Source organism: Pipra filicauda, unplaced genomic scaffold (genome assembly GCF_003945595.2).
Source record: "Pipra filicauda isolate LSUMZ 115617 unplaced genomic scaffold, ASM394559v2 scaffold619_size212394_pilon, whole genome shotgun sequence".
Taxonomy (NCBI): domain Eukaryota; kingdom Metazoa; phylum Chordata; class Aves; order Passeriformes; family Pipridae; genus Pipra; species Pipra filicauda.
This window is the reverse complement of record NW_024104775.1, coordinates 4,426-30,717: the sequence shown is the minus strand read 5'-3', so window position 1 is coordinate 30,717 and position 26,292 is coordinate 4,426. Positions and strand designations below refer to the sequence as shown.

General features: G+C 53.0%; 1 protein-coding gene across 18 annotated transcripts in view; it reads left to right on the top strand.

Moving 5' to 3' along the window:
* SCRIB (scribble planar cell polarity protein) overlaps positions 1-25,489 on the top strand; it is a 104,244-nt gene extending 78,755 nt beyond the window's left edge. For 5 of the 18 annotated variants that reach the window (XM_027717165.2, XM_027717159.2, XM_027717158.2 and 2 more), the window contains 14 exons: positions 355-396; positions 1,244-1,372; positions 3,093-3,200; positions 5,938-5,985; positions 6,705-6,870; positions 9,451-9,619; positions 11,006-11,095; positions 11,459-11,647; positions 15,348-15,512; positions 16,207-16,346; positions 16,754-16,791; positions 17,797-17,871; positions 19,505-19,556; positions 23,269-25,489. In XM_027717165.2, the coding sequence (XP_027572966.1) occupies positions 355-396; positions 1,244-1,372; positions 3,093-3,200; positions 5,938-5,985; positions 6,705-6,870; positions 9,451-9,619; positions 11,006-11,095; positions 11,459-11,647; positions 15,348-15,512; positions 16,207-16,346; positions 16,754-16,791; positions 17,797-17,871; positions 19,505-19,556; positions 23,269-23,429 (1,572 nt within the window). In that variant the 3' untranslated portion in view covers positions 23,430-25,489. Of the gene's footprint in view, positions 1-354; positions 397-1,243; positions 1,373-3,092; positions 3,201-5,937; positions 5,986-6,704; positions 6,871-9,450; positions 9,620-11,005; positions 11,096-11,458; positions 11,648-14,232; positions 14,480-15,347; positions 15,513-16,206; positions 16,347-16,753; positions 16,792-17,796; positions 17,872-19,504; positions 19,557-23,268 lie in introns of those variants that run through there. The other 13 variants (XM_027717176.2, XM_027717162.2, XM_027717157.2 and 10 more) reach the window with 8 other exon arrangements.
* The last annotated feature ends 803 nt before the right edge of the window (positions 25,490-26,292 follow it).

Sequence of the window (26,292 nt, the reverse complement as noted above, 5' to 3'; positions counted from 1 at the left end):
TGCTGTGATGGCACCTGCGAGCGCTTCTGGGGAGGACCTGCAGTGGGATGGCTTTGCTCCGGCTTGGGGGCAAGTGCGGAGGGTGGGAATATGCCCAGGGAATGTGACCAAGGGCCAGGACCAGCCTAGAGCTGGGGTCAGAACCTGGAGATGTGCAGAGAGCTGAGGGCATCCTTGCATAGCAGAGGAGCTGCTCTGGCAGGTGAGCTCTGGCCTGTCCCCACTCAAAGAAGCAGGAATGGCGGGGTTTCTGTGGCATCTGGGAGTTCCCCAGACAGGGCAGGCAGCGGGGCAGAGGTAAACTAAAGGTTTTCAAGGTGGACTCCAGATTTACACCTGTATTTCTGTTTGCAGGCTTCCATTAACTTCATTACGTCGCAGGATGACAGTAAATCAGTGAGTACAACTGTCCTGAGACCTGACTGTGGTGTCCCTGCGCATCCCCCAGCACGTGGAGCTTGTCTCTTCCTCCTGTGGGTGCTCACTCCCACCCAGCCTTGCAGCTCCACTGTTGGCTCCTGTTCTATTTCCTCCAGTCCTCCACTGTGCCTCGTTTGTACAAATGCACCAAGTCTTAATTATGATCCATTTGAAAACCCAACACAACTGTTTTTGCAGCTTATATTCCCGTTTCCCCTCGCAGCTTCCACTCCTGGCGTTTTTGCTGGCTTACCCAACTCCTGCTGTCACTCTCTTTAGTGTCAGATGCTCTGTTCACTTCCACACAGCATCCAGCAGCGATGATGATGCCTAGGTCAAGTCTTAGACTCTTGCCTCAGCTCCTATAACTGCATTTCTAGTCAGAGCCCTGGCTGGGTCTGGTTCACTTCCACCTACAGCTTCTGCCAGTTCCCAACTCCTGGCTGATGCTTCCCTACTTCCACCCCCAGCGCTCACATTCTCTGAATTTCATCACACTCATGCCATATCCTGCTGACCCTTGTAGCTGCTTCTTGTGTGGCAGATGCTCCCTTGTGGCCTTCTCCATAACCCACTGGTCCTGAGTGACCCTGACTTGGCTGAATCTCTTTTGGTGTTGGCCCCAGGAGCTCTCCTGCTGGTCTGGGTCCAGTAGCTGGAGCGGGCAGCACAGCTGAGGAATGGAGCTAGAGTGCATGGATTTGCATGGATTTGTTTATTCACCTGCATGGCAGACACCTTGCTGCCCTAACTGCTCATTTCTCTTCTCTCTTTCTCCCTCCCCCTCCTCTTCCTCTGCCTTTCCCTGGGGCACTGACACGAGCAGACCAAGCCCGGCGTCATTCAGCCTCTGTCCCGCGTGCGACAAAGCGCTGCCTCACACACAGCAGAGGAGGGGGACAGCCCCAACCCCTTCCAGCAGCCCGAGCCATGCTTCAGGATCCACAACTCTGTAAGTGGCCTGGGGTTTCTCCCTGAAAGCCATTTCCCTGCCCTGGGTGCCGTGGTGCCCCACGTTGTGGCTGGACACCCTCCCAGCAGTGATGGTGTGGTTTGATGACCACGTGCCTGAGCTGAGGCTGGTGGTGTCCATGCACCAGTCTGGGTACCCCGGGGAGGAGCCCTCACTCCTCACAGGCAGGGCAAGGTCAGTGCATCCCACTCATTTCTCTGGGCCTCCCCAGCTGCCCCGTGTCTCCCCATCCCAGGAGTCGGCAATGCTGAAGCTGTTGTGGCCAAAATCCCCAGAGCAGGTACAGGTTTAGAGCCATATTTGTGAGGTGTTAAGTTCTGTGGAGACATAAATCCTACAGAACCTTTGTCAATGTCTGGCACCTTGGAGCAAGAGCCAATATCATCCTGCTGATGGATTTTATGATTTACAGAATTATTATTTTTGAAAAGTTCATATTCCCAGGACTATTTGTTGATGGGAGAGAAAGATTCAGGTGTTTTGGTCTTTGTCATGCCAGAAGAAGTGGAAGGAATAGTGGAAGGTGTCCCTGCCCACGGCAGGGGGCTGGGACTGGATGTGCTTTAAGTCCCTTCCCACCCAAACCATCCTGGGATTCCATGGATCCAGCCCTTCCATCTCTACTGGAGCTTGTATGACATGATACCAAACCAGAGGTGTGGTTTGCAGACAAAGAGCTGTACAGAACCCATGGAATTGGCCATGGTTCACATTTTACAGTCTCTTCTGATCTCGCTGTGCTGTCCTTCAGCCTGTGCAGAAGGAACATGATCAAACAACATATTTTAGCCTCAGCCCAAAACAAAGGAAAAGTACAAAGGCCTGGAACTGGATTAGTGCATCTGGAGGGTTGGAGTGATGAATAGCAAAGGAGTATTTGTTTTCCAGCAGAAGGAAGGTTGGGGTGTCATTGTCCCCCATCCCATTAATTTCTGTGATGCTTTGAGCAGGTCACCCCAACTGCTTCCCCCCAGACATGGCAGGAGAAGTCATGGGGAAGGTGGGTGAGGAAAGGACCAGCAAAGGCAGTGACAAGCAGTAGGAAAGTCCCTCAGACTTTGTCAGATGTTTCTGAGTAAGTGGAATCCTGCAAAGGAAATATTTGAGATGAAAGGCAGATCTCCTCACAGATTACAGATGCTTGAATCAGATCACGGAACCACAGGGTGGTTTGGGTTGGATGGGACCTTAAAGACCATCTTGTTCCACTCCCTGCCATGGGCAGGGACACCTTCCACTAGAAGGAATCTTGTTCAACTCTTAGTAGAGCTCAGAATCAACCATGTAACTGTTCCAGCCCCCAAACCCCTGATTCAGGTAGGCACATGCTGGTTGAATTGGGTGGAAGTCCTCAAGGACTGTGACAGCAATGTGGCCCTTGGCCAGGAGATCCATCACAACATTCCTGTCAGGTCAGTGAGGATCTGTGCCACGACAAGTATCATTCCTCCACCATCCAGGAAATAAAACAGGGCTGTGACCCACATGCTGCTGTGTGTAGTGTATGTGCAGTACTTTGCTCCTTGTGTTCCTGCCCAAGGCTCAGGAGCAGCCTTGGCAAGGCTTACATGTTCCCTTACACATTCCCTTCCGTATCCCACTCGTCGGGCTCTGCAGGCCGAGAGCTGGGCTGTGTTTCCCCCGTGTGGGTTTTGTCACACCACCTGTGCTCACCTTTACCTCCTGTCTGTCCCCGTAGCAAAAGCCACCGTCGCCACCCTCCCCTGACGAGGTCCCCATCAATGTCAAGCAGGCCTACAAGACCTTCGCAGCAGTGCCCCTGTCCCACCCGCTGCTCGGGACACAGGTAACTCGTGCTGCTGGGGGGCTGCTCCAGCACAGGGGTGAGCAGAGCAGGTGTGAGAAGGGAAGGAGGTGGTGATTTGTTCCCTCCAAAGAAAGCTGCCGTGGAGAAGGGGGATGTTGAGGTCCTGTGGAAGCTGGCGTCTGTTCGTGATGCAGATGGTCACCCTGCAGAGTGTATCTGTGTCTGTGAGTGTATCAGGTCCTGGAATCTCACAGCACCGTTGTTCTCCTTGGACACTGGGATGCTGATGTACAACCAAGTTGTTCTCATACAAAGGAACTCTGAAATTCCAGAGTCCAGGGCCAGGCTAAACCTATGCTGAGCCATTTTTGAGTGGGTTTTGATTTTGAGCTTCACTGGAACTATTTTTTCTCCCCTCCATGTAGCGGAATCATGGAACGGTTCAGGTTAGATGAGGCCTTGGACGTCATTGCCTTAGTCTCCCATGCAAAACAGCACAACCTTGGAAGTTAGAATCATTGAATAATGGAATGTCCTGAGTTGGAAGAGACCCATAAGGGTCATCAAGTCCAGCTCCTGGCTCTGCACAGGACACCCCCAAGAATCCCACCATGTGCCTGAGAGCATTGTCCAAATGCATCCAAAGTTGTAAGAGGTTGCTCAGGCCCATCCCCTTGAGTTCTGAATTCCCAAAATCAGAGATTCTGAGGACACTGTGGGCACTCTGCTGTGAAGAGGTTTTTTTCTGTTTTATTGAATTACTTTTACCACAGATTATGTCTTCTGCTTATCCCTTGCTGGACATCTCTGAGGAGCCTGACCTTGGCTCTGTAACTCCTCTAGGGATGCAGGAATTCGATCCCCCTCCCCTGAGCCTCCTCTTCCAGGCTGAACAAGCACAGCCCTCTGAGCCTGTTCTCAAATGTCACCTCCTGCAACCCCTGTGCCATTTTGCTGGCATCCCCTTGATGTGGTGTGGTTTGTTGGTGTCCTCCACATCCCGGGGAGCCCCAGTCTGGGCTCGCTGCCCTCGAGGTGCCCTGAGCCTGCTGCCTCCCCTCCCATGCCGTCCTCCCTGCCCATCCTTCCTGAGGAGCCGTGTCCGTGCATGCCAGCTCCAGCTGGGTGAGAGCTCTGGAGCTGTCTGACAGGGACAGTCGTTTACTAAAGGAGCAGAACCCTGTGGCAGAACCCCTTTGGCGCTTCAGGGCCCTCTGCTCTCGGGATCACCTCACTGCTTCCCTTTTCCCTGTTCCTGTCTTCTTGCTGGCACATTCTTGCTGCAAATGAGATCCTGTTTCACAGATGGCTTTCTACTGGGGTGTTGCTTCTTCATTTCCTTTCCTTTCTCTTCTTTCCCTCCTCTCCATTCCCTTCCTTTCCTTTTCCATGTTCATGCTGGAAGCTGTGGCTGTCCTGCAATGACTTGTGACAGCCACTTTGTGCCCTCCCATGTCCCTTGTCCTCACCTGCCCTCACCTTGATCTGGTTTGGTACATCAAGAGGGGTCACAGTCTGTCTCTGCTGTTTGTAGGCTTGATTTTTGTCCATTTTAGCTTTATTGACTGATTTCCTCAGAGTTAATGACTGTCAGACAACCTCAGGGAAGATGTAGCAAAGCAGGATGAACAGGAGGTGGACCTGGTCTCTGTTGGCATCTGCCATCCCCCAGGTGACCCAAGCTCATGGTCAGGTGTGCCTTGTGCACAGAAGTGTTTCCAGCATCACCATCTCCAGCTGATGCATCACGGGTTGAGGAACAACTTCTGCTCCTGCGGGAGATCACCTGGCAGTTTGCATTATTGAGGGAAATTCTTTTCGTCCCCTTAAATTATTTTTGTTTAATTACATTTGTCCATTGAACTTGGATAGACTGATAACTCCACTGCTCAACTTATCTCTGCCTGCTTCTGGATTTTTAGGAATATATCAGCTATTGGTTTAGGCATGAACTTCCACCCAATTAAAAGTCCATTAAATATCCGTGCTTGTCAGATGGGCATTGTCACAAGTCATTCCACTCAGAGTTATTGCGCAGGGATTGTCCTGGTCCTGCAGGTTTGTGTTGAGCTCTTGGCTTTGCTTCTGTGGTAGCAGCAATAATTCCTGTTTTCAGACATTTGCTTCTTTGCTAGAAGCTTTTTTTTGCCTTTTTCAGCTCCTTCCCTTCTCTATTATTGTACTCCATATTATACAAAATTAAAACTTCCTGTTAGTTTTTGGAGTGTGTTTGGATAAAGCCAAAGGTCATCTCCCTTCTCTCTTATTGTGGGTCCTTTCAATTTGTCTAATTAAAAAACTTACATCTTTTCCATAACTTGTTGGCAGTTCTCAGTTTACCCCTATGGATTCCTCAGTCACACATGGTGATTCTCTGGACCCTCTCTTCCCCCTGTAGTTTTACTCATCCAATATTCTGTTCTTTATCCTGGTAAAAGTGGTAAGTTTTGGGTGGTTTTATCTTTGATGTAAGGAAGATGTAAGTGAGCCCCATCCAGCTCCTGTGAACTCTCTCCAGCTCCAGCTCAGCCCCTGCTCCTGTTCTCCACCTGTTTCATGTTTTTCAGTTTCTGCTCTTTCAGAAGTTGTCACACCTGGTTCTGTTTAACCCTCAGTTTAATGTAAATCCTCATTCCTGACTATCGCTGAGCCTGACTTGTTAATTCTGTGCGAATTGCGGGACTGTTTTGGGAGCCTCCGTCAGCTCACATGGCTGGAAGATGGGGGTGGGTGGAAACTTTCCTTTTAAAATGTGCCTGTTTCTCTCTGTCCTTAGGAATTGTCTGGTCAGAGCAGCACAGAGAACACCAAAATGGCCTCGGAGGTGAGTTTTGGGGCTAGGGCTGGAAAGAGGGTGGGAATCAGGAGGATGTGGGGGCTGTGATGAGGAGATGGGCTCACAGCATGGGGGGGCTGGGGAGGAATGGTGTGGCTTGGGGGCAATGGTGTGGCTGGGGGGCCTGTGGGCAGTGGTGTGGCTGGGGGCCCATGGGCTGTGGTGTGGCTGGGGGGCCTGTGGGCAGTGGTGTGGCTGGGGGCCCATGGGCTGTGGTGGTGTGGCTGGGGGCCCATGGGCTGTGGTGTGGCTGGGGGGGCCCATGGGCTGTGGTGGTGTGGTGGGGGCCCATGGGCTGTGGTGTGGCTGGGGGGCCATGGGCTGTGGTGTGGTGGGGGGCCCATGGGCTGGTGGTGTGGTGGGGGGGCCCATGGGCGAGTGGCTGGGGGCCCTGCTGGGGGGGCCCATGTGGTGGTGGGCTGGGGGGCCCATGGCTGTGGTGTGGCGGGGGGCCCATGGGCTGTGGGTGGTGGGGGGGCCCATGGGCTGGGGGGGTGGGCTGTGGTGTGGCTGGGGGCCCATGGGCTGTGGTGTGGCTGGGGGCCCATGGGCTGTGGTGGTGTGGCTGGGGGGGCCCATGGGCTGTGGTGTGGCGGGGGGCCCATGGGCTGTGGTGTGGTGGGGGGCCCATGGGCTGTGGTGTGGTGGGGGGCCCACGGGCAGTGGTGTGGTGGGGGGGCCCATGGGCTGTGGTGTGGCTCTCGCAGGAGGCCGTGCACAGGCCCGGGGGACAGCACAGCCCCGAGCAAAGGTCCTTCCGTGAGAGGCAGAAGTATTTTGAGATTGAAGTGAAGCAGCAGCACCTGGACAAGCCTCCCAAGCGTGTGTCCTTGGTGGGGGAGGATGACCTGAAGAAAATGAAGGAGGAAGAAGGTATGTTGGAATCTGTGCACGGAAATTTGGCCTGTTGAGTGATTCCTTTCCCATGGAAATGCAGCACTTCCAGAAGAGAAGCCCATGGGTGGTTATTAAAAGGCCTGGGAATAATTTGAAGTGAGTGAATGTTGAGGAGTTCTGTGGATGCTAAACTGAGACTGTGTGGGCTACTGGAAGTGCTCTAGTGTCAGGGTGTCGTGTATCACAGAATCCCAGGATGGTTTGGGTTGGAGGGCCTTAAAGCCCACCCATTCCCACCCCCTGCCATGGACAGGGACACCTTCCACTATCCCCAAGTTTGCTCCAAGCCCTGTCCTCGAACACTTCCATGGATGGGGCAGCCACAGTTTCTCTGGGCAACCTGTGCCAGGGCCTCACCATCCTCACATGGAAGAATTCCTTCCCAGTATCCCATCTAACCCTGCCCTCTGTCTGTGGGAAGCCATTGACCTTTTCCCTGTCACTCCAGGCCCTTGTCCCCAGTCCCTCTCCAGCTCTCCTGGAGCCCCTTTAGGCTCTGGAAGGGGCTCTCAGCTCTCCCTGGAGCCTTCTCTTCTCCAGGTGAACACCCCCAGCTCTCCCAGCCTGGCTCCAGAGCAGAGGGGCTCCAGCCCTCAGAGCATTTCCATGTCCCTCCTCCGGACTCACTCCAGCAGGTCCCTGTCTGCAGTTGGTAAACACTTCAGTAACATTTTTGAAGCCACTCCAGACAATAAGTCTGTGCCAGCTGCCCAGATGAGCAGCACCGTGGCACTGTGGCAGCCTCACACAGGACTGGCAGCAGAGCTCTTGGAGCTCTCAGTGCTCACCATGCTGCTCTGGGTTTGCAGTAGGAGGTAAATTGCTGCTCTGTTTTTTTATGTCATTCCTCCTGCTTAAGAGTTGTTTTAGGAGGTGATGAGGAACAGTGTGAAGTGGAAAAAAGGGCTTTTACTGAATTCTCCAGCTACTCCTCTTGAAATTAGACCTGGGCCTAGCATTGCTCTGTCCCAGGTGCAGAACCTGGCATTTGCCCTTGTTAAATTTCATGCCATTAATGGTTGCTCAATGCTCCAACCTGTCTGGATCCCTCTGCAAGGCCTCATAGCCCTTGAGGGCACCTCTCAGTTTGGCATAATCAGCAAAGTGTTACTGGTGCATTCTGCTCCTGCAGCCAGATAGAAGTATTAATAAAAATCTTGCCCAGAACTGGCCCCGAGGCTAAGCCCTGAGGAACACCCCTGGGGACTGGTCACCTGCGGGACATCTGCCCTCTGCTCTCTGCCTCCTTCTGTCTCTGACCCTCTCATGACCCATATGTTCCCAGGGCCACTGCTATGTGTAGGGCCCATCACCAGGACCCCAGGCCTTGGTCCCTTCAGGAGGCCAGTGGGAAGATGCAGATTCCCAGGACTGTTTTCTCGGAGGAAGGGGCAGAAGAGTCTGTACCCAACTTTCAGTTTGAGGATGGGAACATTGGACATGAGAAGCTGCTGGAAATCTGCCCACAGAGTGTCCAAGAATGGAAGTTTGGTGGATAAGGAAGGAGGGACTGAGGGAATACTGTAGAGTTTGTTCCATCTGAAGCATTGGTGGAATGGTGGAAGAACAAAGGTGTCCACTGAGAGGGAATGGACTGAAACCAGCACAGACTTGGAGTGATGGGGAGCTTAAGGACCTGCCCAGGTGTCCTGTCGTTGAGGGGTTCAGTGTAAGGCCCTGCCCAGAGATCCCATTGTTGGGGGTTCAGTGTAAGGCCCTGCCCAGAGATCCCATTGTTGGGGGTTCAGTGTAAGGCCCTGCCCAGAGGTCCTATCGCTGAAGGGTTCAGTGTAAGGCCCTGCCCAGAGGTCCCATCGTTGGGGGTTCAGTGTAAGGCCCTGCCCAGAGGTCCCATCACTGAAGGGTTCAGTGTAAGGCCCTGCCCAGGGCTCCCATCGCTGAAGGGTTCAGTGTAAGGCCCTGCCCAGGGCTCCCATCATTGGGGGTTCAGTGTAAGGCCCTGCCCAGAGGTCCCATCGTTGGGGGTTCAGTGTAAGGCCCTGCCCAGGGCTCCCATCGTTGGGGGTTCAGTGTAAGGCCCTGCCCAGGGCTCCTATCGCTGAAGGGTTCAGTGTAAGGCCCTGCCCAGGGCTCCTATCGCTGAAGGGTTCAGTGTAAGGCCCTGCCCAGGGCTCCTATCGCTGAAGGGTTCAGTGTAAGGCCCTGCCCAGGGCTCCCATTGTTGGGGGTTCAGTGTAAGGCCCTGCCCAGAGGTCCCATCATTGGGGGTTCAGTGTAAGGCCCTGCCCAGGGCTCCCATTGTTGGGGGTTCAGTGTAAGGCCCTGCCCAGAGGTCCCATCATTGGGGGTTCAGTGTAAGGCCCTGCCCAGGCTCCCATTGTTGGGGGTTCAGTGTAAGGCCCTGCCCAGGGCTCCCATTGTTGGGGGTTCAGTGTAAGGCCCTGCCCAGGGCTCCCATTGTTGGGGGTTCAGTGTAAGGCCCTGCCCAGGGCTCCTATCGTTGGGGGTTCAGTGTAAGGCCCTGCCCAGAGGTCCCACCCCTGGGGGTTCAGCGAGTGCTCTGTGGTGTAAGCTGTCTCCTGTCTCCCTTGGCAGCCCGCAAGCTGCAGCAGCAGCGAGCCCTTCTGTTGGAGGAGGAGGCCGAGGAGGAGGAGGAGGAGGTGAGGCAGGTGCCCGAGGCCGTGCAGTCCAGCATCATCATCGAGGGTGTTGAGTACAAGGTCGAGAGGCTGAATGGAAGGAGCATCCAGGCTCCAGCAGCTCGGTAAGACAGGACTACAAGTAGCCCTGTACCACCTACACGTGTCAGAGGCATCCCAGGAATTCTCAAGGAAGAGAGTGGGCCGGATTTCTTCTTCAGCACAGAAAGGGACAACTTCCCAGCTCTGTCTTTTCAGGGAACAGCTCCTTCAGCTATGCCAGAGGGTGTGTAGAGAGGTTGATTTTTAGAGACAGATGATTCAAGATAAGCTGAATGCTGAACCAAGTTGGGGGTTTTTTAGGCTTTTGTTTCCCAGTTCTCTGGGGCTTGGCCTCCACATTGTCTTGAAGGTATTTTTCTAATTCTTGGGCACAGAACTGAGGAATGAGAAAAGGGTTCTCAAAGGCTCCAGATAAAATAAGGCTGCACTAGAGTGAAGCTGAAGCCGTCCTTATCTCTCTTTGGAGTCTTTGGAACAGACATTCTCCTCTCCACAAACACTTCCCAGTCACAGTGGCTGAACACATTGACCCTGGTACGTGGAATCTCATTTCTCTCTGTTGTTTCTGCCCAGTCTCAGTTCAGGAACTTCTCACACGATGATGTCATGAGACTTCCCCCTCCTGTGCTGAGGCATGTGCTGCTCCTTGGTTTTTTGGGAAGTCCCACTTACCCCCCCATTTTCATATTGAAACGTAGGAGGCCAAAGTACAGGAAGGCTGGATCCATCGGATGATTGTCAGTTGCTTATTATTTACGCTTGAATATGGGGGAGACAGTGGAAGAGGCTGAATTTGTGTTTCTTGAAATAATTTTTCTCATGCTAGAACAGAAACTGAAATTTAACCAAAATAAACTTGAGCAGTAAAAATCAGGGCTGAGTGTCACGATAAACTGAACGCCCCCAGCTCTACCAGCCTGGCTCCAAAGCAGAGGGGTTCCAGCTCTCAGAGCAGCTCTGTGGCCCATCTCGTGGAAGAATTTAAAATATATCAAATCTGTCTGTTAATGAAGGTATAGAATCAGGATCAGGTGACCAGTGCTTCCAAGGTGAATCTCTCTTGGACTCCTCTGTTTGGAATACCTTTGTGCCACATCTTACAAAGCCAAGTGTGAAGTCCAAGCTCCCGGGACTTAAGGGAGAGATCCAGAGGAAAAGAAAGCCCAACAAATACTTTTATTAAAAAAACTGAGGCAAAAATTCTGTGTGTGTCTGTTAGTGGCTGGCTGACCTCCAGCTGCAGGAAATGAGCTCTGATGTTAGTGTGGACATTTAGTAGGAGATCCCCATGGGAATGCTCACAGCAATGGTGGAGGAGCTGCTGAGCAAAGCCATGGAGGGCTGTGACTTCACCCTGAACCATTTGTTGCTTTCTGGGTGTGGACCTGTCCCACCCTCTCTAGGTGTGCACCCTCTGGTGCTGCAGCTCACAGGGTTGTTTTCTCCAGGCCCTCGGAGCTCAGTGAGAACAGCAGCTTGCAGAGGAATTCTCTGGAAGAGGGGATCAAGCCTGAGCAGAGAACCAACTCCATGTCAGGGTGAGTGGGGCTGCTGGGGCAGGGACTGGATAATTCCTGCTTTTTAGCAGCCAGAGGCTGCAAAGGAAGGATTTGGTGGAGAGAGGGAAACTGATTGAGACCAACTTCATAGAATCCCAGGATGGGTTGGGTTGGAGAGACCTTCAAGACCACCTGGTTCCAACCCCATGTGGGGATTGCCAAGGGCAGTTGGTCCAAGCCCCATCTAACCTGAAACTCCTTATGAGAAACTCCGTGTGTCCTGTGTCCTCCCAGGGTGATACCCGTGGATGTGGCACCCAACAGGTGATTGGGGTGTCACTCAGGCAGGTGAGCTGGGTGGACTCCGCCACCCTCCCTCTCACCCCTCCTCTCCCTGCCCAGGCTGAGCCCGTCGTTCCCGGGGGATCCCGGCGCTCCGGTGCGGACGGCCAAGGCCGAGCGGCGGCACCAGGAGCGGCTGCGGATGCAGAGCCCGGAGCTGCTGAGCGGGCAGGAGAAGGAGAAGGAGCTGTCTCCAGCGGAGCGCCGGGCACTGGAGGCTGAGAAACGGGCTATGTGGAGGGCAGCACGGTGAGCCATAGCCTCCGCTGCCTCCGCGCCGGGCTGAGCACAGAGCGGGAGCTGCTGCGTGTCTGGGGCTTACGGGGAACAAAACTAGGGAAGAGAGGACCCTTCCAAAGGCAGGTGTTGAGGGAGGTTATGAAGGATCGGTTCAAGCCATGCAAAGCACCCGCTGAGCTGAGCTGAGCTTGTCTGCTTCCAGGGGGCTCCCAGATTCCCAGAGTGCTTGCACATTCGTGGACACAGGGGAGTTCATGACAAACATGAACACACCTGTGAACGATGGTGGGCCTGTTCCTTCCCTCAGCACACAGTTCCCACCTCCCGTGTCACCCGTGTGCAGTCGTGTTATTGAAGCTGCAAGGTCACATATTCAAAATGAAAAATGGGATTCCACATATCCAGTGGTGCTGGGCTGGAAAACTTGCTGCAGCCAAAACATTGGTAGGATGAGGCCATTTTTACCCCCACAAGCTATTCCATCAGCATGAAAGAGTGATTAAAAATTCTTCCTAGCTCAGAACCTAAGACTTGAAGCTAGTCCAGGCATTTACTATGGCATAGAATTCCTTCCAAAGATTAGTCAGGCTGCTCCCATAACTAACAATAGTTTTCTTTCCCTGATGTTCCTGTAGGAGACATTCAAAGGACAGTCTGAACTGTCTTTTGGGGTTGGATGAGGCTTGAAGAGGAACAGGGCTGCTAGATAAGATACTGGAAGGATAACCATGAGTTGTGATTCCACTTAGCAATTCCAGTGTTTGTGCTTAGACATGGATGATCACAGGGCTGTTGCTGCTGGGGAGGCTCCAGGAATGGAGAAGTGCCAAGTGAATCCTCAGTCAGAGCTGGACTGCTGTTCCAGGGCTTTGAGGGTACAAGCTTCTCTGTGCAAATTTTCTTTGAGATTAGTTTTCATAGAATCCCAAGATGGTTTAGGTGGGAAGTGACCTTCAAGACCACCCAGTCCCACCCCCTGCCACGGGCAGGGACACCTTCCACTACCCCAGGTTGCTCCAAGCCCCGTCCAACCTGGCCTGGAACACTTGCAGGGATGGGGCAGCCACAGCTTCTCTGGGCAACCTGTGGCAGGACCTCACCCCCTCACAGGGAACAATTTCTTCCCAGTATCCCACCTAACCCTGCCCTCTGTCAGTGGGAAGCGCGTCCCCTTTGTCCTGTCACTCCAGGTCCTTGTCCTCCAGCTCTCTTGGAGCCCCTTTAGGGACTGTCCTGCTCTGCCATATCCTTCCTTATGAGGTTGCAGAGACCACCAAGTCCCTTGTGCTGCAGGTGCTCCGAGAGGGCTGGAATCACACATCTGTCTCCGGGAAGGGGGTGAGTGTGGAATGGTGCCAAAAGCAGCCATCAGTGTGATGCTGTGTGAGCACCACAGCGTCCCCAGGAGCAGACAACCTGCACAGAATTGTACTCAGTCTTTGGACCTAAGAAAAAAGCTTCACTCTTGTATTTAAGCCAACAAATCAGAAACTGCCTGTCAAGCTTCTCCTGGAAATCCACATCCCTGTGCTTGGAGAGGGGTAGGGCCTGATTTGCCATCTCTTCCCAGGGAGACTTGCAGGAGTTTCACTCCCTTGTGCCTCCATTTCCCAGGCGCATTCCCCACACGAAGGGGCAGCTTTTGTGAGGTCCGTCAGCTCTGATTCGTGCCTAAGCATGAATATATCCAAGGAATGCTGTAATAGAAGCTTTTCTTGAGATGGGTGTCAAAAGGAGAAACAGGACGTTGCCTGCACAGACCTCTGGAGGCAGAGTCCCTGCAGGGACACTGCTCATGTCCCAGTTGTGCAGCTCTGATCTTGGGTCTCTGCTCTTCCAGGAACTTGGTGTTGCCAGCAGATAAACCTGAAAAATGCTGGGAGGGGGCAGGATGGTTTTAGGACACGATTTGCTCCTGTAACATTACTGTCCATCTGACCGTGCTCTTGGGCCAGCTGGGATTTGGCTGGAATTGCTCAGGGCGCAGGAGAAGTTCCACGTGACACTCTAGGAGGGTTAGTGAGTGGGGAGCACCGAGGGTGCACCTGTGGGCAGGGGAGAGATCTCTCATCCCAAACCTTCAGTCTCTTCTCTTCTAAGCGTGTTTTGTCCATTGAAAAAAGAGGCTAGCAAAGGTGGAGCCTTCCAGAGGTGGGAATACCTGGTAAGGACGAGCTGCTTGAGCTGTGAGGTCCTACATTACTGGGTTTAAGTTCTGCAGACCAGGGCCTAAGCTCTGCTTTGCTTCTGATGCCGAGGTGCAGCTTTTTGTGCAGTTCTTGGAGAAGTGCCTGGCTGATGCCTTGGGCAGGAATCAGTCAGTCACCATAACGTGCTCCTTTTTGTGAGACAAGGAGGGACAGGTCTCGTAGGAGGATCCAGTACTCTCATGGTCCCTCTTCCCTGGCTGTGGAGCAGGCAGAGTGCCATGAGGGCAGGCAGGCTCAGGTCCTGTCTCCAGAGGCCCCTGTGCTGTGGGGGGGGGTTCTGCACAGCCCCGCACACGGGGCTCAGCCCCACTAACCCGTGTTCTCTCCAACTGCCGCAGGGTTTGTTCCTCCTTTTCTAATCTCCTGTCTTCTGCTTCTTTCCAGTTCTCTGCTCTGTGCTGTCAATCATGACCCCATCAGTTTGCACCTTCTTGGGCTTTCCCTGTTCTCCCTGTGTCATCAGTGCTCTGCCAGGATGTGTGATGCCCCTCCTTTTCCCCCTGGCACCCCTGTGCTCTGTTGGGACACACCCTGAGACCCGTGTTACACACCTGTTGTGGGCACACACAGCCCCTGGCATAGAGTCATGGAATGGTTTGGTTTGGAAAGGACCTTAAAGCTGATCTGGTTCCACCCCTCTGCCATGGGCAGGGACACCTCCCACCAGCCCAGGTTGCTCCAAGCCCCGTCCAGACCTGGCCTTGGACACTTCCAGGGATGGGGCAGCCACAGCTTCTCTGGGCAACCTGTGCCAGGGCCTCCCCACCCTCACCGAGATTTTCTTCCCAATATCCCATCTAACCCTGCCCTCTTTCAGTGGGAATTCATTCCCCCTTGTCCTGGCACTCCAGGCCCTTGAGCCATGGGAACAGTGAGGTCCAGAGGCACAGGTAGAAGCTGAGGGGCAGGTGCCTAGCCAGGGCTATGAGCATTTTGGCAGTTTTCCTCCCACACACGCACTGGTTTAGGGACTCACCCCTCAGTGACACGTGTCCCAGGGCAAACACCATGTGTCACGTGTGTAGCCATAATGGTCCAACAAATGCCTGGAACCAGGTACCTGTGCTACACTGTCCCGTGTGTGGCACACACCCTCCCCTGCCCACACCCCTCAGTCTGACACGCTCACACACTCTGTGACTGCCTCACAGCCTTTCCCGGGGGTCTGAAGGTGTTCCCAGTCTCCTCCCAGCCCGGGGGGAGGGCAGCTCTGGATGTGGGGCCTCTGAGCCTGATGCTCCTGGGCACGCTGCCAGATTGCCCCTGGGGGTTCCTGCTGCCTTGACAGTGGCCATGGTTGAGCAGGATCAGATCTGGAGCTCAGTTTAACCAAGGCTGCCCTTGTGTCAGACCCATATTTCCCCTCACCAGGGTATGTTCCTGTATCTGTTTCTTTCTTTCCCTGCGCTTGTCCGCTGCGATGTTCATCACCATCATCTCCTCTTCCTCCTCTTCCTTTTCCTCCTCCTCTTCCTTCTCCTCCTCCTCCTCCTCCTCAGATCCTCAGCTCTTGAAGACAGTATTAAACAGTACGAGCAGGATCTGGCCAGGAAGCTGTACCAGTCCCGGCAGTGGGCATCTGCTCCCGGGGCCAGGCCAGCTCAGATGTCTAGCCCAGTGCAGAGTCACGCCTCAAGAATCCCTGGGTCAGGAGGCCAATCCAGGTGTGCACAGCCCCCTCCCCACAGCTGCATGCTCCTGTCCGTGCCCCTGCGCCCCAGCTGGGGCTTCCTGGGGCAGAAGGACATGGGAGTGGTCCCTGGTGTCCATTGCCCAGAGAACGAGGGGGGATGTTGGGGCCATCTGATGGGGAGAAGGGTGCAGACGTCTCTGAGAATCGCAGACTGGTTTGGGTTGGAGAGACCTTAAAGATATCTTGGTCCACCCCCTGCTATGGGCTGGGACACCTTCTACCAGACCAGGTTGCTCAGGGTCCCATGCAGCCTGGCCTTTCATGATCTCCTGATGGCTGAGGAGGGTTAAGATGCAACACACTGAGCACAGAGGACAATAAAGCCCCGAGGACTGACCCTACCTGTGTGACCCCTGCAGTTCTGTCCCCAGCTCAGGTCACCGTCCCATCATGTGGCACCTCTGGGACTGCCTGCAGCTTCTCAGTGCCTTGATGCATAGCTTCATGCTCTGTCTGTTTGACACATGGGATAACGTGTGTTTTGGGATGGCAGCCAGCCCAGCTGTCCTCCTGCCCTGCCTCGGGGACCCTCGGGGGCTTCGTTCCGCCCGTCTGCGCTCAGCCCGTGGGCTCGGGCCGGCTCCTGGGTGCAGACGGCGCGTGGTCCCCCACCGAGGGGGCAATGGCTGATGGTTTTTTCTCACTCCCCCCCCTTCCTGAGGCAGGATGAAATCACTGGAACAGGACGCTCTTAAAGCCCAAATGGTTATTGCCAAGTCCAAGGAGGGGAAGAAACGCAGCACACTGGAGCAGCTGGCAGAGTCACCGTCGCCCGCTCCGACGCCGTCCCCAACGCCGCTGGAAGGTACTGTAGAGCTGCCAGTGCCTCCAAAGGAAACAGGCAGCGCTCCTTGAGCTTAACCTGCTCAGGAGCAGAGCTGTGGGAAGCAGTTCCCTCCTTCAGCCTGGTTGGAAGGTCCTTGGGGGCACGTGATGTCTCTCAGCATAGGGAATGGGCCTGAGCTGTAGAACATATGAGAGCACCTGAGGCAGAGGTGAGGTTCCAGGGAACCAGGGCGGAAACACAGTCAGCATCCTGACTTTCTGAACAAGCAGGGAAGAGGTGTTTGTTGGGAAGGCAGAAGGCAGGGCCTGCCCTGAGTGTGGTCTCACCACACTGAAATGCTGCTGAGTGGAAGGAGCAGGCTCGGCGGGGGGGGTTGGATGTCACACAGCTGGTCACTAACTGTGCTTTTCTGTCACCTCTTGCAGATTGCAGCCCCAGGAACGTCACTTCCCCGGGAAGGCTGGTATGACATCCTTCTGCTTGCTTTTGTCACCTCTCCTTACCTAAATCCTGGGATTTCCTGATTATTCGGCTGAGTGTGGGCTGTGCCTTGGGCTGTGGGTTCCCACTTGAGTCCTGCATGGTACAAGGAATGCTGAGGAGGGTGGAGGGTGGAGCTGTACCCCTGGCTAGAGGCACCGCCTTTGTTGCAGCTCCCATGTAACATCTGCTTTCTCTTTCCCCACTGTATTATGTCATCTGTTCCTTGGTTCTTCACCTCCATGTTCAGAAAGCTTTTCACCATAGTCAGAAAGCCTTTCCCTGGGTTCAGAAAGCCTTTCCTCATGCTCAGAAAGCCCTTCCTTGGTTTCAGAAAGCCTTTCACCACGGTCCAAAAGCTTTTCCCCTTTTCAGAAGGCCTTTCCCCATGTTCAGAACTACTTTCCCAGGTCCAGAAAGCCTTTCACTTCAGGGACTTTGCCCCGTGTTTCTTCAACACCATAAACCAGACCTTACAGACCTGCAACTGCAATTAGCATTTTCCTTTTCCTAACCCTGTGTAAATGCCAGGGGACGTTGTTGCACAGAACTGTCAGAATCAGTGAGACAGACCAGGGAAAGCGTGGGAGCAGCTGCACAGAGGGGACCTGGTCCTGCCAGATCACACCATAATCTAGCCCTGGATTGGAACCCTGACTGTGCTCCAGCTCTCAGGAATTCTACCATGAATTTCCCAATGAAAACAGGTTTCCTACCTGACTTGATGTGCATGAGCATTTCACTGGAGCATGTGATGTTTCCTCTGTGACTTGGAACCCCTGTCCTGACAATGGAACAGCTCCAAAGGCAGTGTCCCAGGGATCCCCCATGTTCCAGGCTCTACCCAGGCGCTCCTGGCTCTCCCCGAGGATATCCTTCTGCTTCTGCTGTGATCTCTGCATAGATTGCTCAGCTTGCTGCTGCTTCTCCCTTCATTTCTCTCCCCTTACTTTCTTCTCTGTTTCTTCCCTTCTGCTGTCCCTTCTAGTCCATGTCTGAAAAGAAGTTTGACTACCGGGAATTTGCTGCTATTCCTTCCTCCAAACCTGTTTACGAAATCCAGGTATAAACTGCATGCTGAGCCACCTTTAGATTGGTTAGGGCTTGGTTTGATGGAAGAGTTGAGTCTGAGGGCTTTGGAGAAACCCCTTGCAGAGGCCCTGCCTGTGTGGGGGTAGTGACACCAGCCTTGGTAAAATCTGAGGGTTTATTGGAGGCTTCAGACAAGTGGAATTGGAAAAAAGTTGGTCTAGATGGTTTTAAAATGAATGACAAAAGCTTTGCAGATATAAAGCAGCTGCATCTTCACCTGAATGGATCCTGAAATATTTTTAAGTGAAAAGTGAGAACTAAAAGGGAAGAAAAAGCTATAAAATTATTGCCACCAGAAGGCAAATTGGAGCAGATGTGAAATTCCAGCTGGATGTGTCTGGCATCCTGCCCAGGAAGCAGCAAGGTGTCAGTCCTCATGTTCTGCTGTCAGTGAGCTGTGGAGGGAACACCCAGTTCCAAGGGTGAGCACCAAGGCAAGGTGCTTCTCCTTCCTAAAATGAGCTCATTTAAGCTCCTTTGTCACAGAATCCCAGCTGGAACCACTCGCCCAGTGCTGGAAGCTATAATTGCCTGTGTCAGTCAGTCACTGATGGCATTTGTGGCACCTGATTTGAGCAGATACCCTGCGTCTAAATGTTTTTAGGTGGTTTTTAGCTTTATATAAAGACAGTGAAGCAGATACTTGTGTGTGGAGAGCCAGCAAGCACTGCCACTTGGGCTTCAGCTTGCCGTGGGGCACAAAGATTGTTGTTCCAAAGTCAGGCTGGCTCCAGCAGGGCTGTGATTTGAGAATTCTCAGGCAGTTTTACATGATTTGATGTCTGTTCTTCACTGGCACCTCTCTCTGGTGGTATTGCTCAGCCCTTGGAAGACACTCATCTTTTCCTCAGAGTTCCTTCCTTTGGGATGTGCCCTTCTCCAGGTTCTGTACCAGGCAAGTCGGAGGACTGGCTGCTCGAACCCTGTGGCAGCTCCAGACCACATGAATTACCCCAAGTGCAACAGTGGGTCTTCACACAGCTGAGAAGGTGCCTCCAAAGGAGGCTGCACCTCCAAATCCTCAAACAGTGCCTGTGGGCCTCTCTCAGCAGTGCAGGAGTTCACAGAATCCCAGAATGTTTTGGGTTTGGAGGGACTTTAAAGCTCTTCTCATTCCACCCCCCTGCCATAGGCAGGGACACCTTACATTAGCCCAGGCTGCTCCAAGCCCTGTCCAATCTGGCCTGGAACACTTCTGGGGCAGCCACAGCTTCTCTGGGCAACCTGTGCCAGGGCCTCTCCACCCTCACAGGGAAGGATTTCTCCCTCATATCCAATATAAATCTCCCCTCTTTCAGCTTAAAGCCTTTTTGTCCGTTCTTTATATTTTCTGTCTTCTGTGTCACTCCCTCTTCTCCCTACCCACAGGTCAGGCAGCAGGGTTCATTTGGAATCAGGAGCACAAAAGGGGTTCATTTGGAATCAGGAGCACAAGGGGTTCATTTGGAATCAGGAGCCCTCTCTGAGGGCCGTGCCCAGCTTTGGCAGCACCAGCACCTCTGTGGGCAGCAGGTTCTCCATAGGGTGTTGGAAGGCTGGAGGTGGGGAATTACCTGGCAGAGGTGTTACAGGGGCGGGTGGTCACGTTTGCTGTTCTCTTCCAGTCGCCTGATGCAGCTGATGACCTCAGATACGTCGAGGACCGAAATAATTCAGGTAAGCCCATGGCCAGAGGAGTTGTCTCTGTACTACTCGCTCCCCACCACGGTTCTAGAGGGTTCCCCTTTGCTTGTGGGACCACCCAGAAGACTTCACTTTCTTCTGCTTGACACAATGTCCTGTTTTGTCTGTTCTAGAATGAAAACTCCACACTCACCACATTCATTTTGGGTAGGATATTTGCATTGTGCTTTAGTGATGACTAATTTGCCCAGCATGGTGTGTAACAAGCATGCCTGGTTTTCTCCAGATTTGTGTCCTGGAGTAGAGTGGTAGTAGGATGTGGCAGGGAAGTTTTGGGCTCTGTCACCTGCTGGAGGTGAATGATGTCCATTGTTCAGGGGCTGCCTTGTGCCCCTTCTGCTGGAGAGGGAATCATGGAGGTAAATCTGTCCTGGTGCAGACTTGGAGTGCTTGCTGCTCCAGTACCTCGGTGGCTCCACGTTACACCTGTGGGTCTGTGGCATAGTCACCTCAGTCAGCAGGAATTAAAGCTCTGCAGCTGTATCTGCAGGCTGTCCAGCTGGGGTGTGTCTGTCTGTCCTCAGCTGTAAGGACAGGTCAGACTGTCCCCCGATTCATTCCAGGGGCTGTAGCAGCCCTGTGGAGCTCAGCAGAGCCTGCCTGCTCCGTAGGAGCACTCCTCTTTCTCCAACAGTTTTGCTTCTACCTGTTTTGCAGATTTTCCCCCTTTATTTGGCACAAGAAACAGTTTCTTCTATCTTGACAATTCCTTCTGAGTACAGGCTGCACCCTGGACAGCTGACCTATGGCTGGGCTGTTTCCAGAAGAAGGTTCTGCTGCAGGACTTAACAAAAACTTACTTTCCTGAGAACAGCAGCTGTTCTCCATCCCTCAGAGTCATCCTCTCAGCCCTGGATTATTCTCTTGAGGTTGTCCATTCAGTCAGTGCAGGGAACTGGGAGCTCATGGTAGGTTTGGAAAATACCAGGCATTGCTCAGGGCCTTCAGACCTCGCTGTTGCCTGACACTGCTCTGTTGGGCCCTCAAATAGGGTGAAAGCCAGGAAGAAAAGAGTATGGTGCTCATTGAGAGTTTTTTAACCTGGTCCTTAGTCCTTAAGTAATATTTAAGTCACCTGTGATATGTGTGAGGCACCAAACAAATGCAAGTTTTCCCAACTCAGCTGGCAAGGATGGCAGGTGAGGATGCAAGTAAACTCTTGGGATGGGACAAAGCTCTCCTGGTTTTTTTTAAATCTCCCCACCCCATCTCACTCTTCTAGGCAGTGCAGCATCCCAGCCAACATAAATCAGAATTGTTCTTGATCATGGAATTATGGCTTTTTGACTCATAGCAAGTCTTAAACTTTGCCAGTGTCTACAGAAAGCTCTCCCAGTGCCTAGAGAACCATCATCTCATTTAAGGATAGTGCGTTTTTTTATGCAGTCAGGATTCTATTCCTTTTATTGAGTTTAAACATCATCCAGTACTGTAAAACTGAACTTACTGAGTCAGCACAAGGCTCTGCCTGATCCTGTAGCAGATCTGGGGTCCAGTGGGAGCCACTGGGAATGCCAGAAAAGGACATAAAAGAAGAAAAGCAGGAAGTGGTTCTTTCCAGACCTGCTCCAGGCTGCAGTGATCGGTGGGTTTGCACTTTCTAAGCCAGAGGCTTTGACTTTAGAGTTCTTTCTTTCCTGAATCTATTCACATTTGCAGCAAATTTCCCCTTCCACATCATTTCCCCCTGAACTCCATGGATCATGATGCACTTTTTTATTTATAGCTGAGCTTCATTTGACTCCCTGATACAGCTTGGTGGCATCACAAGTTTCTCCCAGCACAGCCTTCATCACTCCTTCTCCTCCTCATTAATTGCCAGATACTGACTCTGGTAGGGTCCTGGCTGCTGGGTGTTGTGGTATCAGGTAGCCCCTTCCTGCCCTTTTCCCATGGTTTCACCACTTATTTGCCCACCAAAGCTGCCCCATGGCAGCTTGTTTTCAGTAGAGCTTTGCCGGGGAACAATCCAAGGGTTTTTAAAGCTCAGTGTGCTGCGTGGGGATCACTAAACCTGCATGTTTGGGGGTTCTTTTGGCCAGTTCCAGCCTTGGGGGGTCTGAAAGAACTGACTTCCCTCTAAGCCACAGGATTTTCTTCTCCACCCACCCACCCAGGCTGGATTTTTCCTGCATGTGCCCATGACTTCCTTTTATATCTGTTTGTCTTGTCTGGGAATCAGTCACCTGCTTCCCAACCCCAGTGTCCTGTCAAGGGGTTGGACAGGCTGGGAGAACTGGAAGTGGTCACTGTGGAGAAGAGAAGGCTCTGAGGAGACCTTAGAGCCTCTTCCAGTGCGTAAAGGGGACCCAAGAGAGCTGGAGAGGGACTTTGGACATGGGCCTGGAGTGCCAGGACAAAGAGGAAGGGCTGCCCACTGACTGGCCTGGCTCTGGAGCAGAGGGTCAGACACTGGGCACAGCTCAGCAGACTGAGCCTTTTATCTGATATATCTTCGTGGATTTCTCTATTTAAAGTTCTCTGCTGCATCCAAAGGCTTTAGAGAGGCTTCCCAGGAGCCCATTTGCACTTGAAGCTCATGGATTGTCTGTGCCCTGCTGGGTTGTCCCTCCAGCAGATATTGGGGTAGTTGAAGTTCCCCATAAGGACCAGGGCTTGTTAACATGAGGCTGCTCCCATCTGTCTATGGAGGCCTCATCCACTCAGTCTTCTTGGTCAGGAATGTCACCTGTCCCTTCAATCCTGACCCATGAGCTCTGGTTGGCTTCTCACCCCTCACCAGGTGCAGTTCCAGCATCCACCTGGGCACTGACATAGAGTGTGACCCCCACTTCATCTCCCCTGCCTGTCTGTCCCTAAGAGCCTCCAGTGCTCCAGTCACAGGAACCATCCCACCATATCTCTGTGACGCCAGTAAGTTTAAAGCCCTCCTGACCATCTGGGCCAGTCTGTGACTAAAGATGCTCCTCCCCCTCACTGACAGAGGGACTCACTCACCCCCTGCAGACCTGGGTCGGGGCAGCTCCATGGTCTGGACAGCAGAAGCCTTTCAGGACACTCAATTTTTCCTAAGGCTTGACTCTTCCAGTCATCTTCCAGTGAATGGCGGGTGTTAGAGGCAGGTGTCTTCTTACTCATGGGACTTTCTTCCCAGGATCCACAGTGGTCACTACATGACCTATACCAGAAAGTTCTGGGCACGAGGTTACTGTGAGTCACTGAGATGTCAGTGCTGTCCCGAATCTAGCACCTGGAAATAACCCTGGAACACTCCCTGGAAGTGCCCAAGGCTAGGCTGGATGGGATGTGGAGCAGCCTGGTCTAGTGGAAGGTGTCCCTGCCCGTGGCAGTGGGTAGAATGAGATGAGCTTTAAGGTCCCTTCCCACCCAAAGCAGTCTGTGATCCTGTGATACCCTAAACATCTGCAATAACTGTGCCAGCTGAGCACTGACAGAACCACAGGATGGTCTGGTTGGGAAAGGACTTTACAGATCACCCAGTCCCACCCCCTTCCCTGAGCTGAGACACCTTTCACTAGCCCAGGTTGCTCCAAGCCCTGTCCAACCTGGCCTTGGACACTTCCAGGGGTGGGGCAGCCACAGCTTCTCTGGGCAACCTGTGCCAGGGCCTCCCCACCCTCACAGGGAAGGATTCCTTCCCAATATCTTATCTATTTTAACCCCATGCTTTCTCTTCAAACCTAAACATCTCTTGTCTTTGCAGTTCCCCGGGAGCAGGATGGGCAGCCAGAGGAAGAGGACACGTTAGGAACACGGGATCCATCAGCACCAACTCCCTCAGCCCTGGAGGACATGGCCCTGTACAGCAGCAAGCGCAAGCTCCGACACAGCCGGCGCAGTTTGGAGACCGCTGTCCCCACGTAGGTGACCCGACACACCCGGGCGATGGACGAGCCCGGCACAGCCCTTCCGAGCTTCCCGTGCTCCAGAGACAGCACCGGGCTGCCACCCTGCCGCCTCCAGACTGGATGGGACCGGAGCACCCCGGGAGCTCTGTGGCCAACTGACTCCTCCGAGGCTGTGAACCACCCTCGTTTCTCACCCGACAGCGCACTGGGGCACGTCCCGAAACCGGGGCAACACCGGACTGACTGCTGGCAGATGGAGAGGAGGGGTGGGCAGGACAGTGGGCAGCTCGTTAGCCTGTAAATATTGTGTGTGGGGAAGGGTAGGACAGGGAGAATGTAGGAGTGTGAGAGTGTGTTGGGCTCCAGCTGTTACTGCCTCAACTTGGTTTTTGTAGTGGTTAAAAGGAGCTTTTCCTCTGGTGGGAATCAGGAGGAAGGTCCAGCCTGCCTTTACTCCTGTTTAATTTTCAGTTTTTTGCCAAAAAGCATCTCCTCCCACCTCCTGCACTGTGTCACCTCACTTCCCTTTGGGACCGTGTGGGAATGGGAAGCTTGGAGGCAAAAAAAAAAGGAAATACAAAGGAAAAAAAACCTGCAGAATTCCAGCAAAGTGCCTCCCTCTGCCACTGACACTCTGTGCTCAAGGAACATGCCAAAGCCTGGGCCAGCTCTGTGCCACCTGCCTCTGTCCTGGTAGGACGCTGCTTCTGCTGGGACTCTGTGCAGTCCTGGGGACAGGTCCTTCCCTGGATGGACACGTCGCTGTGTGTCACACGTGGTGTGAGCAGCTCCACGAGCACACAAGTGTCAGAGGAGGCCAGGCTCTGTCTTCTGTAGCACTGGGGCTGAACTGGTGGACTGGGGCAGGAATGGGACGGAGCCAACAGCTGTAGCAGGGGTTTAGGGGGGGTGTGACAGCAATGGGGAGCAGGATAGTTGGGGTAGGACACGGTGGCAGAGGTGGGAGGTGTGACAGCAGTACCTTAGTGGGTAGGATTCAGAAACTGGGAATGGGTAGGACGTGGCGTTGCTGGGGTCAAGTTGGGAATTACGGGGTCTCACAGGTAGGAAATCTGGTGGGGAGTCCACAGTGTCCATGGCTGGCCGCGAGGTGGAGTGGAGCGTCACAGGGTGCCTGGCATGGGGCTGGCAGGGAGCACCAGGAGCACCACGGAGCAGGACGGGGCTGGCCTGTGCCTTGCAATAACTACACAGTTCCACTTTGCCAGCTTGTTGGCTTCAGGCCCCTTTCCGTGGAGAACAGGGACAATGAATGTTTGCCCATGCAAGAGGGAAAAAGGAAAATGAAAAATGAGCGGGGGTGCGAGTCCTGGGTGTGAGTTCTGGTTTCCACATGTGGAACGAGGGCTGCGAGCAGGTTCTGTATCACATGAGCTCTGCAGATGTGGAGGTCACAGCTGCTGCTCCCAGCTCTGCCATCAACCTCTGCTGCCACTACTGAGGGGAAACAGCCCTTTTCTTTTTTTTTTTCACTGCCTCTAACTGGGAGGAAGGTCCGAGCTTGGCCCGATCCCATTCCCCATCCATTGGTGCTCTCTGACTCCCCAGCAAGACCAGGGTTGGACCTTGAGCCTGACAGTGGCTGGGCAGCGACAGGCACATCTGCTTGTACATTTGCTGAAGGAAAGAACTGGATGCAGTTTTTTTGTTGAGCCTCTCCCTTCATGCCAAAATCCAGTGGATCGTTTTAACTGGCACCGTATGCTTTGATTTTACAGATCTGTGAAGGGGGAACTCTGATAATCTCTCACTGCAGCCATGGCTGCTTCCATCATCAGCAATTTGAGCTTTTCCTTTTTAAATCTAATTTTAGCATTTGCTTTTTAACAACAGCAGTTTTGGAAACAATCCTGGCTGGGTTTTGGTGACTAACTTGTGATTCTTCTCTCCTTTCCCTGTGCGGTACCTGGTGCCAGGCTCTGGGTTCTTTCCCGTTCTCTCCCGAGAGACTCCAAGGGAAAATTAGCGCATCAAGACTGTAACTAGTGAAATTTGTACAACCAAAGAAATCTATTTTGTGGTTCAAGGATAATAAAGTTTACTTTACATTTTAGAGCCTTTAGTCACTGTGGTTTGCTCTGTGTGAAGTCTGCAATTTTGGTACCAACACTTTGGTGGTGCAAAAATGCTTCTGATTTTCCTGCTTTTGGGAGCAGAAATTAATGCTCGCCCAAATCAATGCCAGTTGTGAGAATATCAAAATTCAGGGATGGGAAAAAATCCAATATGAAACACAGTGATACCAGCAGGATACCAGCAAGATCTTCAGCCTCTTGGCTTTCCTCACTTGACTCTGTTAAAAAAAAACTCCAACACTATTTTGTTTACATTATTAAGTTTTTAAAATATAGTTTGACTGGTAAAAACTGACCCCATTTCCTGTAGCCCAAACAGGTTTTCCTTGGTCTGGCTTAGTGGATGGGCACCATGCTGTGCCAGCCCAGGGAAAGAGGTGAAGCCTCAGCAGGGAGAGGGTGGAATTCCTTTTCCTAGAGCCAGGGTAGGGCCAGATCTCAGCCTCATCCTCCCAGCTGTGCAACAGGTACAGCTGGAGAAGGGGCCTTGGCTGCGCCCCGTGGCACCTCAGGAACAGCCTTGTCCTAGGTCAGCATGGGGGGTTCAGGATCTGAAGTGCAGCCTTACACAGGCTCAATACACGGGTCCTTTCCCGGGTTTAAAGTATCTGTTTTCTCCACATTTAGTTTCCTTGGGCCAAGTTTACTACCAGGTTTATCATCTCCCTGTCCATATAATTTACACAACTGAACCCCAGTAGCACATGGGCAGTAGTTACCCCATCAGACAAAAGTAAACACAGGAACTTGATCAGTGGAGATAACTTTTTTAGGGTTTTTATT